General features: G+C 37.4%; 1 protein-coding gene across 1 annotated transcript in view; it reads right to left on the reverse strand.

The window, feature by feature from the left end:
• The window catches only part of LOC150091495 (acetylcholine receptor subunit alpha-like), a 325,013-nt gene that overhangs the window by 136,856 nt on the left and 174,702 nt on the right, over positions 1-13,455 (reverse strand). The window contains exon 2 of the mRNA XM_090384180.1: positions 10,879-11,018. Coding sequence (XP_090240306.1) covers positions 10,879-11,018 — 140 coding nt within the window. The remainder of the gene's footprint in view (positions 1-10,878; positions 11,019-13,455) is intronic.

Below are 13,455 nucleotides of genomic sequence, written 5' to 3' on the forward strand. Positions count from 1 at the left end.
ATTAATTAACATGGACAAAAGTTGGACGTTGTCCTGAGTCCCATCTGGGAAAGAGAGAAATTTTAAGATTGAAGGGCGCAGTTTCATGAAAGGCGATAAATCTTTACCAGTGGGGGACTTACATAAATGCTGGAAATACTTGGGAGTAAAATTTGATGTTACAGAAACAGTCCTCCCAGATCTTGATTTAGAAGAGGCTTTGGGACGATTAAGAGCAGCCCCCTTGAAACCACAACAGCGGCTTTTTATTCGAAGAGTCTTCCTATTACCTAGATATTACCATGCATTGACGTTTGGAAAAATAACAGCATCTACGTTGAATAGAATGAACGTACTGATAAGAACATCTGTAAAATCTTGGTTGATGCTGCCAAAAGACACTGTTACTCCATACTTTCATGCGGACATTGTGATGGAGAACTTGGGATTCCCTCCCTACGTTGGTTTATCCCAATATTAAAGAAGAATCGTCTTCAGAGACTGTGTCAATCACCTCTGGAAGTTGTGAAATCTATTAAGTTGCAGAGAGTAATAGCTAAAGAGTTTAATGGCGTATATAAGTTGATTAAGGATGGGGGCTCAGGTACTGGAAAATAAAGCTGCAACAAGTAAGTGGCGGAGGGGGCTCTTGCACTCCTCTTTTGATGGCAGCTGCTAATTTTGTAGCTGCTAGTATGAACTATTTACTGAAATGCTCTTTTGATGGCAACAGTTTTAGAAACTCCTCACAGGTGAGATCACAGCACGGGTGGGTGGGTGACGGGACCAAATTGCTGTCTGACCACGCATTTATTGACTGGTTAAAACCAAGATAAATGCCCTTCCGACCCTCTCTAGTAAATCTCGTAGCCAAGTGGTCAGGAGCGCGAGTGCAGTAGCACACGCTCTTTGAATGGACCGGGGTTCAAGCCCGTGATTGTTAAATGCGATTAACATTTGTATTGAATTGACTGATTTATTGTAAACTCCACTGAATTGGTGGTCGTGCCGGAGTATAAACAAGAACATCTCGAGGGCAAAGTTCGGATAGGCAATGCCGGGCCGGATGAAATGCGGTCGAGTCGCTCGCCCACATTGCTCAGAGGTGCCAACGGACACATGGAATCCGCGTGAAACGGCACGATGCCGTGGTGAACCTTGTTGAGAATCGGTCGTCGCAAAAGAGATGGGAGGTCCAAAAGGAACCTTAGTTTGTTACTCAAGTGGGAGTGCGCAAACTGGACCTCCTATGTGTGAGATCTCTTTCCACCTACCTACTTGAAGTCCAAATTGTCGGTACAGGGCTTGACAAGGTCAACCAAATAAAGACTCGCTACTATAATTTAAATACGGATCTAAAGAAGCAAATTATAGAAAGAATTGGTATCTCTCCCGTAGTCAGCTCGATTACCATATCCTATAGAGGAGTATGGTTTAAGGGAGCCGCTGACCTATTAATGAAAATGGGCTTAACCCAGTCAGATATTAAAATATTGGCATTGAGGGCACTTTGGGCTGCTGGAGAGCTCATCAGCGGATGACTTAGTGGTTACCACTGGTAATGACCCATCATGTACTGTAGATTATGTTGCGCCTACGTGTATAATGTAAGATTTTATGCTTTTCCAGGAAAAAGCAGAAATTTGTAATAAAATAAAAATTAAAATAAAAAATCACCTACTCCATTGACATCATCCTTCCTCCTTTGCCCCCCCCCAAGTCTTCAGTCTTCCCTCCATCTCTATCTTCATACAAGCGAACGCCCCCACACACCCAAATTCAATGAATCGAAATAACCTAATGCCCATATTTTTGGACTTTCCCTATTCAAGTGACATCACCCTACGAAATCGAGAGATATCGCCCACGGCCGTCCGCACACACACACACACACACATATATATATACACACAGGGTGTTTCAAAAATGATTGTCAATAATTTAAAGGTGAAAAGTACAAATTAAAATAAGCAAAAAAGTACCAGTGAGCATCGGGCCGCAAATGAACCTGTGATCGAGATAATGCACATTTTCTGTTAAGATCCACCACCACTGACTATTGGAACACTAGTTTAGCAAAAAAGCTGTGAATCCTTTGCTAAGGATGGTTTTATTAAACATAAGATAATACAGTTTTAATTTTTGGTTTCAACACCACAGGATTTTAAAGATGTTACATGTTACAGGATGTTCTTTCTAACACCCTTTCCTCAACATCATGTGTTATGCTTCTGGGCCTACCTGCTCGTACTCCATGTGCGAAGCACCTGTGTTCTCCAAGGCGTTGATGTACCCTGATGAATGTGCGCCTATTGGGCTGCCTTCGGCAGGGAAATGCTTCGTGGTACAAACGTGCAGCCTCGAGTGCACTGCCGTTGGCTTTATCATACATGAAATGCATGTCCGCATACTCTTCGTTGCAGTAACCTTTTTCCATGTTGACTATCCTCTGACGAGTACTAAGGTACTTGCTACGTCTCAGAGCATTGAGAGAGGGAAACAAAGAGAATGAGCATAACCTAAACAAACAAGTCAGTGGTGGATCTCAACTCTATAATTCGCCTTGTCAGTGGTGGATCCCAACTAGAAATGTCCAATATCTCAAAAACGATTCACTGAAGGACCCGTTTACTAGTTTTTTTTTTTTTTTTTTTTTTTTGCATATTGTAGTCTATACAGTTCACCTTTAAATTATTAACCATCACTTTTGAAACACCCTGTATATACATATATATGTGTAAAAAAAAAAAAAAAATTTTCTTTTTAAGGTCTACTGAAATCTCAGGAAATTAGGTGGTAGAACCTGCCAGAGTGAACTATAGACTACTGGGTACCTGGTCTGCCTCCACGGGGCTAAAGTGGGCAACGTTGGGCCTCAGCAGAGGTCCAGCGGCTAAATGGCCAGAGGAACAACGGTACAAAACACCACACTTCCATAATCCACACACTTTTAAATCTCTGGCCTTTCCAGTGAACTGGCACACCAACAACGAAAGCAACGCGGGGATGGGGGAAACCCCTGGTGCCGTTAGACATTGAAAACACACATCTGGCTTTGCAGTCTTGTATCTTCACAGTGCCACTAAGTTGCGGTTTTGTGAGAGACCACTGGCACCGCGTTACAAAACACTATGTCCACTGATCCTGCAATACTTCTTTAACCACTGACTCCATTATTTTCCCGGGAACAGAACAAGCTTACAGGTCTATGATTGCCCATGTCACCCTCCATTTGATTCACTTTCGTCAATAGGAGACATTTGCACAGCTCCAATCTATAGGAAACTGACTTGAATCCAAGGGTGCTCTCATAATTATGACCTAAGAATTTGCCAACCTCTTTTACTATAACTGGATAGATCGCACCAGCCCCAAGCATGCATATATATATATATATATATGCCTATTGTCTTTACGTCTGTCCATCCGCATGTAACAGAGGGACTCCCAGTAGACGCCTTTTCATGAAATTTTATATTTGTCAATCCATTCCAAATTTCATTAAAATCGAACAAATATAAATCAGTTAACTACTATGCCTTTTTTCCATACAATTTATTTGTATGCTACCAAGAAATTCACAGATTAAATATAGTTTTAATGCAGTACTGTTAGCTTTAGACAGTCCGTGCACGATTTGCGTGTACTGTATTGTTATGTAAGTCTTGTGAACGTGGTGTCGCTTGTAAATTGATACATATATACCGAGAGAAAAGAGGCTTAAAAAAAGTATACAGGAAGAGAGAAAGAAATATTTTACAGTTGTAATTAAACTGAACGGCTAAGTTTGGAGAACGTAAACCTATAGAGTTAAGTGTTCTATAAAGTTATAATCTTAATAATTAATTCATAAAGAAATAACTATTAACTGCTATTAATCACAGAAAAAGAAAAAAATTATTTAATTCATTAAAAAAAATCGAACGCCTGAAATTCAATGCGCTGACATTAACTACTTGTTTACTTTTAAATTCAGAAATTTCTCTTCGACTTTCTTCTCACTTATAACAAAATCATTTAACTCCCAGTTATAAATTGGTGTACTTCTGGTGTTGGCATCCCTAAAACTTCACACCGTGTTGTTCATCCCTTTCCTTCTGCTGTTAACATAAGCAAAGAATTCTTTGCTCCTTTTCTTTCCATTCTTAGCTAAGGACTTCTCATAATCTGCCTTAGCTTGCCTAACTCCCTTAATGAACTGATTGCAGATTAGTTTGTCCTTGCTATTGGATTCCATATCCTCTGCTAATTTATAATCATACCACGCATTTTTCTTCTATGCCACTAGTCTCATAAGTTCATGTGACATCCATTTAAACAGTGAACTCTCTTAGTTGGTATAAAAAACTTGGTAAAAAAATGGTAAAGCAATACTGTACTTATAAAAGCGTGGTAAAAAAGGTAAAGTAATATTCTTGATCAGATTATCACTGCTGATAATCTGATTAAGAGTATTGTTTTTTCTTGTTGCCTCTCTATCATGCTAGTGTAGAAAACTGCCATCCAATGAATCTAGAAAATTTCTGGTACTGTGCGAGTGACTAACTCCCAATTTCCAATCACTATTTGGAAAGTTATATTCGCCCATTATACGATATTTCGATCTATTGGCCCACTCTACCTGCCTGTGTAGTTGTTCATTATACTCATCACAGTCATTTGATATAGCAGACTCCTCTTCCCACTTTAGTTTTCCCACTGCTTTTGTTAGACCAAACTGATTGAAGCGCATTAGTGCATTAATATCCTCGCAATCTTATATAATAATAATGTCTGATTAGTTCACAAGGTAAAGAGAATACAAGAGCATCACCGCATTTGATAGTCCTGCGGGCTTTTACCACGGTCACAAGTTGCGTGACCGTGGTAAGGCACTTGGCCAAAGCAAAGGTATTGGTGTAATACTTTTATTGTGTGAAGTATTTTCAGTGCCTATAGAAAAGGCGCCTCCGTAGCCAGGTGGGAAGGAGCAGCAGTGCGTAGCACACGCTTCTTGATTAGACCGGGGTTCGAGCCCGTGACCACCAAATACGGAGGATGCGGAAAGGTCAGGGAATGACCACCGCATATCCCGGAGCAATATGGCCTTAGTTGCTAATGCTCCTAAAAACCAAAATAACTAACTAACTAACTAACTATAGAATGATTCCAATAGCACAATCAAGAAAACAGAGTGTAATGCATTTGTGGACGTATTTTCAGCACAAAAACTCTTTTTTCCCTCCTGGCTGAATCCTCTAAATCAGTGTTTCCGAACCTATAGTCGAACTACTTGTGGGGCGCGTAAATTATGAAAGTAAAGTGATCGTGGGACTAGACAATAAAACAATTTATTTTATTTATTTATTTATTTATTGTTTTTTTGCGGTAGTCAACAATGCCATTAACAGTGATGGAAAATAGAAGTATGTCTACAACTTGAGTTTAGAGGAGTTCACAAGACAGGCTACAAGGACTATGCCTTTCCGTAGAATTTTTTCACTAAGCAACCAAAGTCCTGCAAGTTAATTGTACATTTAACCTTGTAAATAATCATCCAATAATACAGTGCTTTCCATCTTCAGAAATTCTAATCGCTTGTATTGGTCTCTTTGTTAATTTTGCCATGAGAACAACTTTTTACGGTTTGCGTTAAATCATGAGGATTATAGAGGTGCATATAATGCCATGTTATTTATTTTTTATTTCAACCAAAATGCACTTCACTGATCGAAGCAAACGTCACTGAATCATGTGATTCATTGTGAATTTATAAGGTTCTAAATGTTTCCATGGTGCGCGTATGGCAACATTAACAAAATGCAACTCCGTCACGTCGTGATAATGACAGTGGTCAAAACGACACTAAATTTAGATTTTCAATGTGCAGATGTGATGCACGGACTAATTCCAAAAAATAAAATAATAAAATAAAATAAAAAAAATAGAATGCAATATTAGTAAATTGCAGTGCCAATAAAATCTGGAATTCGTTCTAAAAACGTCATTCTAAATAACAGCAACGTTTACTATTAGTATAGTACAAAAATAAGTAAATAATACTCGTATTCTCCGGAGGATAGCTACTACGCAATCCAAACTAATTTAGTCAAATATAACATTCAGGCTGAGTTACCTTGTTTGTTCATGTCTTCTTAGCTTAAGCAAAATATTTTATAGTCCCAGCACTCTAACGTCAATATAATGTTCCATATAGTGGAACAGTTTTGGTCCAATACGAAATCGTTAATATCAGAAAGGATAAGATTGATTTGCTTAGTAAAGACTTCCGATAAATACGGGTTGTCAAGCCAATAGGAAATTTACATGAAAGAGTGTAAATAGCTCACTTATTAGTAAGAGGTGAAGTCGTTGCTGAAACAGGCTGAACCTTTCAAATAATAAGCTTCATTATGGGCGAAGCTGGTCGTGCAGCATAATAAGAACAAATCAAGCAAAAGTTGCCTATTACTGTCGACTTTAAAGCCCTCTAGAAAGGGTTCTTTTACGACAGATAGAAATGTCCACATCAGCAAAAACCACAAGCTGGTTGTCAGGGATGAAGATCACCATAAACACATCTCTAAATGGCGTGTAAAAAACAAAAATAAAGAACTAATACAAAACAGTAGGTGGAAGGTTATAAACTTAATTACATCGTTAGTAGCTTCGCCATTTTTTTCCCCCGATTGCCTTCTGCCCGATTAGTTAGTTATATAATCACCTCCACTTAGCAGATGTAGAGCTTAGGATATAATCACCTTGTGAAAACTGATGAGGGTTCTAGTCCTAAAATGCTATTACTGGATTGCTGAGTGGTAACTATAGCAACGAAATTCTTAATGATGATCTACCAACGGCCTTGTACAACCTGTAATTGCTACTTCACTCACCTGAAGGCTTTGGCAATATACTTTTCGTACAATCCTCATTGATCCAATGATATTACGCAACTTTTTTTTTTTTTCTTTCGAATGCAGTCTGAAACGTAAAAGACAAAAATTGGCGTGCGATTTATTTTTCGTTTTTCTTCCCTTTTTAACCTTAAAACTATGAGTAATCACATTAAACTAAGCATGAACTGGATTTATCAATATACGCCACCCTTAAAAGATTTTTAAAGCAGTTTCTTATTATTATTATTCCTCTTTCTAACCATTTCCTACTTTATCTGACAACTTCTCGATGTAAGTGGTTTAGATTGATGAATGTTGCAAAAACCTGAATTTCACTTTTCCGGTCAGACGATTTCACGTAATCATATGAAAATCGAGAGGAATCTACCAGATTTCTCTCCTATCAAATGTTAATAATTTATTACCCAGCTCTCCGTAATATGAAATTAGTGCTGCATTTTGGGGTACAAGATACATTACGAAGTTAAGCGCGAGTGACGGAAATGGAAGTCGGGTGTACGTGGTTGAAAGCTTGATGGAATGCTACTACGATATGCTAGAAATTATGGGTATCTGCTGTTAAAACTGTCTCTAAATATTTCCGTAAAACGAAAATGCGCATCGTCTATATCTAGCATTCATATTAGGCGAAAATAGCATGAAACTGTAACCATTTAAAATATTTACATTACAGGCAAGTTAGTGCGATTATTCAACCAGCAAAATGTTGTAAACCACTAAAGTGCATCAAACCTTCTCTGACGTGAACGTACCTATCTTTTTGGATTAAATAATCAGATTTACTTTTACTGAACAGCAACAATTCATTGTGGGTGGGAGAGTATGCTGGAATCAAAATTTCAAGTATCACAGAAGAGGAAACGTTCGATGATACCCGAGCCAAGCCGTTGATTCTTAAAAGAAAGGCATACAAAGTATTTCTCTAACTAATTTTATCAGAAAACCCAATCATCTGGGCAAGCAAACGAACTATAGTTGAAAGCATATTCCCCAATATGCCGTGTGTGGGGGTGGAGGTAGAACTGGCGATATTAAATAAATTTAACGTATGAAATTACGCATCAAAACAAAATGAGCAGCCACAGGAAAAGATAAGTTTTCACTGAGGCGATAACGGAAAAGTATAAAATACAAGGTTCCGTTACCCTCTTGTCCAAACTGTTCTTTATTATTCCGAGGAAGTTGAATAATTTCGCCTGTTATTATTGTTTACTTTATTAGATGCTAACATGGGTGATGGTAAGCAAGTAAACGGCTCATTACTCGATATTCAAAGTTTTCTTTTCATCGCAGTCAGGAAAATTTGCCTCATTCCCAACTTAGCAGCTTTTTTGCTACTGACTTTCTCACACTACCTGGGACACGCCTCTCGACCCACTAGCAAAGAGTGAAATAGTTTGTAATAGCAGAGCACTTATGGAGAGCGGCAGAAACCTCCTCTTGGGGAGGTTTACTTCATATAATTTTAAAAAAAATAAAAAAAAACACTTTTAGAAAAAAACAAGTCGTGTAGTAAAAAACAATCAGCCAACGACTAACTTCCGTCTCAGTGGTGAAAACTATAGGCTTGCATTTGGCCTGGAAATATAGCAAATAATTCTTATCCAACCAACTATGGTATTGTTTTAACATCAATGTGGTAGCCACTCATCGTAAAAAAAAAAAAAAAGCTGAAACCGAACATATCTTCAGAATATCCTGTTAATTATACTTTGCTAACATATTTAATTATATTTAGTTCTAGAGGGTACATGACTCTCATCAACCGGTGCAATACCACCACTTTGCTTATTTATAAGTGGTGAAACCCAAATTTAGTTTCAAGGGCAAAGTTTTCTGGCCTCCCCTCCCTCTTTCCGCATCAATCCATGCACGGTACTAAGTACTATAGGTTTTGATATCTTTCTTGTTTTGGGGTTTTCATAAGAAATAAATATATATAATCAATCTTAATACTAAGTAAAACAGCGCTAATGATGAATGTCTCATGTATAATAATGGGAAAAGAATTCTTCTAGAGAGTTAGACATTTTGTCTTATGTGGAACCATTATTACTTAAGGCAAGTTGAGTTCTTTATTCACGGCTGGCAACTCTCATACAGCTACAAGGAATGAGTGTGAAGACGAAATTGTAGTATGCGATGTGGAATATCGACTTGTTCGGCGAAGAAGCGAAAGAAGGTGAAAGAGTAATCTCACGCAGTTTCGCGCTTCATAAACTTTGTATTTCGCGTGCAGTTCAGAGAGGACGCAGTTTTCTTAGAGAAGGCATTACCGAATGTTCTTATCATTAGGGCTGTGAGAAATGGAAAAGCCGAAGTTTAATGCACACTATTAAAATAAGAACAACATCAGAAACTTTTGTATAAGTTCTCTTACTTATGTGCTTGCCTTTTGTTGTTTCACAATTGGGGATTCAGCGGTCCACTGATCTTTGATGTGGATAACCTTGCTATTTTTGAAACTGATATAAAGTGACGAAGCACCCTTTGAATCAAGAACATAATCAGTTTGACTCATAGGGTCGTGCGATGTCATAATCCAAAGAGCATTGCTCGAAGCAGGAAACGCGGCATTCTTCACCAATATAGGTTTCGGGGGGAGGGGGGAATGCAGGACTTATCCTCTGAATATATCCTTGTCGAGTAAAGGTCAGACATCGGAAACTTTCCACTCACCATGTTTAACAACTGTGATCATCTTCATGTAAACCTATGTCCTTAATATTATCTTATATAATTCAACCTTTGTTCACTGTGCTATTGTTTTGTAAACCCCTAGCTGTGATCGGTACTATTGTACTCAAGTAACTGTAATAAACATTATTTATGTATTGAGGTATTCTGAAATTTTACGGATAAAAAAAAAAGAAGCTGAATTTTTAATGAAATTTGGGCTTCAACGAATTTTTTTTCAAAGGTAAAAAAAGGTAAAGGTAAACTGTAGCCATTATCAACCCACTGCAGAATGGAAGCCTCCTCAACAATTCATGTTGAGGGAAAAGACTCAATCATAAAATTCCATCGATAACCCATTTGCTGGTGATTGGGAGCACGTTAAGACAAGACAGTAGGTTCATTACGTTTTTGTGAACGCGCGCGCAAAAAAAAAAAAAAAAAAATCGCCTAACCATAAGAACTGAGATAAGAATAGCATAAATACAACCAATGTTCATTCAAAATTTACAATCACTTCTAAGCTTAGACAGGAACGGGTGAGACACCAGACTTCCATAGATTGAAGTGTCAGCTTCATACTGTAAGGGTCGCTACCATTTGATCGACAAGAGTGATTTTTTTTTGAGTGGTTATCATATTATTATTTTATAACGAAACAATCAATTCAGTTAGGTGATTATGCACTGAAAGGTGACAAAGTATGTCTAGAATTTTAAGGTATCCTTTAGTGCAAATGTCGGTATAAATAGCGATATTTTTAGCTTCAATATTAAACTGCTTATCCAGAATAATGGTTTCATCGAAAGGGTGAGCAAAAATCTAAACGATTAAGGCCCGATACTGAACTTCAAAAAGATTAAATTCTCAAACTTTTTGACGTAGCTTTTCTTCTACATGTAGAAGAAATGCTAGATCAAAAGGTATCTCAAGTTAAGTCGACCATGACTTGAAGAGAAGGAAAGCGAGTCTGACACGTATTATGTTAACTTATCATACACCATATACATTAAATGGCCACATTAATAAGTGCACTACCTAACAGAGAGTAGTTCTCTCCCACCCCAGCTCTCACAATAGCCTGGATTCGTTATGGTATGAACTTAGAGGTATGGTTAAGTGTGCCACGGAAGCTGGATGATGTTGACAATTGCTGCCTACGACTGCTGTAAATTGAATGGTTGCGGATTTCTGTTATTACTGAACTCGTCTGAATAAACAAATAAATTGAACTTTAAATTATAATTGCACTGTTTGTGTGGCAGAGATGGAATTTCTAAATGAATGTTTTGCCACATTGTAAGAAAAAAAAAAATAAGCAACTCACCACCTCAATAAGTTGGGAGAGTTTCAGTTTGATATGGACGGTGAGCGCTTCTGTCACATTTATTACTGGCCGTACAAGTTTGTTGTAGCGGGAAATCAAGTCATCGTAAAGCCGCTTGGCGTCTGGATTCGCTTTGGTTCCTGACAAAAGAAAGAAAGAAAGAAAGAAAGAATTAAATGAAAGTAACGACATAATGAAGTAATTTCTACAACGCATAATAAAAATGAAAATTTGTGAGTTACATATATTGAAAAACACTGATTATCTACGTTTTGAAACTTAAGAAGAACGTATAGTATATTTTGGAAAGAGGATATTACCAGATGTTTTCAATAAATTTGGAAAAAGAAATAATCTTAAGTGTAATACCAGTATTCAAGACAAAACTCAATCATTATTTTTTTTTTTTTTTTTTTTTGCGCATAATGGCCTTTAGCTGCCATTGCACCGTAAAATCTCCAATAACAACAACAAAACTCAAAACAGTGACTTGCCTGAAAGTTTCAAGTTTCCACGTCTATCATTAAGAGCACTACAGTAGACAAAATGGAAATGGCGGCCTTTATAGGTTAGTGGGTATTTTAAAAACCCGTACTTATATACATACAGCATTCAAAACTGCACGGTGTAAGTATAGAATCACATTCTACAGCCAAAATTTAGAAAAAAGGTTACTGTCACAAACGTCTATTTCCGAGATATTAAACATTAATAATAAATTACAAAACCACGTAAAAAGGCAAAACATTGTGTTCAAATTCATATAATAAAATGTGACTAAAACTGACTTTAGGCATTACAAAACACACACGTTCTAACACCGATGTGAATAGAGCTGTTCTATACGAATCATACCAATTACTCAGTTTTGAGTCACCACTGAGTTATTGACACTGCTAGTATGTGTCAAAGCACCTACCAGAAGTTTCAACGTGTCTCTTATCGTGTTTCAGGTTCCACGAAGTCTGCTTCGTTTAAAGAATAGTTTGTTAAACTAATATTATGGGAGATACTACAAATTGTTTAATTTTGCAGTATCTCCTGAGTTAACTGACATGATTTTAATTTATGATTAGCCTTGTCAGAATTCCATTGATAAAATTTCCAACTCGACGAGTACCAAATCATTAAGAATAGTCCTGAAACGATAAATCGTGCCCGCGAATCGTGGATCGTCGCTGAATGCTACACTGAACAAAACGGAGGTCACTTTGAGCAGCTGCTCGATATGTTTCCCTTTAACAGGTTTATTTCAATTTATTATTATGTTTTGAAATTTATAATTAATATCTCGGGAATAGACTTTTGAGACATTTATAGGAACTTTTCCCCCTTATTCCCATCTTTATTAAAAGATTCCTACATTTTTCTGTAAAATTCCGAAACATGGAATTATAATCACAAGCGTCTTAATTGTTCCCAAATTAAAAATTAATCTAATCGATGAAGGGCTCATCATTAATCTGATGGCGAAATGAGTTTTGTTGGAGCAGTTTTGTTTTTGTTCTTGATATACATGACGAACTAATGAGATTTCTGACATAGAAGAAAAAAAGGAATGGATGCATTTTTATGAATTACCAGCTGATTTGGTTTGGGTTTTATTGGCGCATCAGCAACTGAGGCTATAATGCGCCAAATACCGGTAAATTACCAGCTGATACAGAAGCCTTATGGTAGATATAAACTAGGCTATAATTGAGTCACAGAAGAGGTTAGGCAAGCTAAGGCAGAGTACGAGAAGTGTCTGGCAAAGAAGAGCAGCAAAGACTTCTTTATTTATGTTAACAACAGAAGGCAGGGATCGGATTACATTGGCCCACTTGATATCGATGTTTTAACTGTTGATGATCCTGCTCAGGTTACTGACAAACTGAATAGGTATTTTGTATTAAACTTCACACATGAGGAATTTTTGAGGGAAGGAGATTCCAGAACAGAAGCTGCAGTATAACGTGATTTTCTGATAACTGAAAAGCAAGTGGAAGAGAAAGATTTGGCGTTAAACATAAAAAAGGCGCCATGGTTGATAGGATTTGTCCAGTTATATTTTTCTGTTTATACTCCAGGACGACCAAACGGTCAGATCAGTTCACAAAATAGACAGAATACAAGAAACAGCACCGTATTTAGCAGTCACGGGCTTGAACCTCGGTCACTAAAGACACGTGTACTTATGCACCCGCGCGAATGACCACTCGGCTACGGCATTATGGAGGCTATTCGTTTGTTGTAAGGTTTTAGGCGCTTCATAGGTCATATTGCGCCGTACATATTATTAGTTTGCTTTATGGTAAAAATCGCATACCTTTGACATTGACATCAGGGCAGCACCACCTTAGATCCTAAACCAAGTAAGTACCTAATATCACGGAATTCCATCAGATATCCCATGGAAACAAATTAAATCACCACATAATTATAGTATTATCAATATATTTAGGGAAATAAATACGCTTACTAACAGCAGTTAATACTTTGGTGTCTTTATTATTAACTTCACTTGTAAAGAAATCGTAATAGAAACCCATGGACACCTCCAACACAGAATGATCTCACTGAAAATAATTAACCAGA

Source organism: Mastigoproctus giganteus, chromosome 1, assembly GCF_048544385.1.
Source record: "Mastigoproctus giganteus isolate SK-2022 chromosome 1, ASM4854438v1, whole genome shotgun sequence".
NCBI lineage: Eukaryota > Metazoa > Arthropoda > Arachnida > Uropygi > Thelyphonidae > Mastigoproctus > Mastigoproctus giganteus.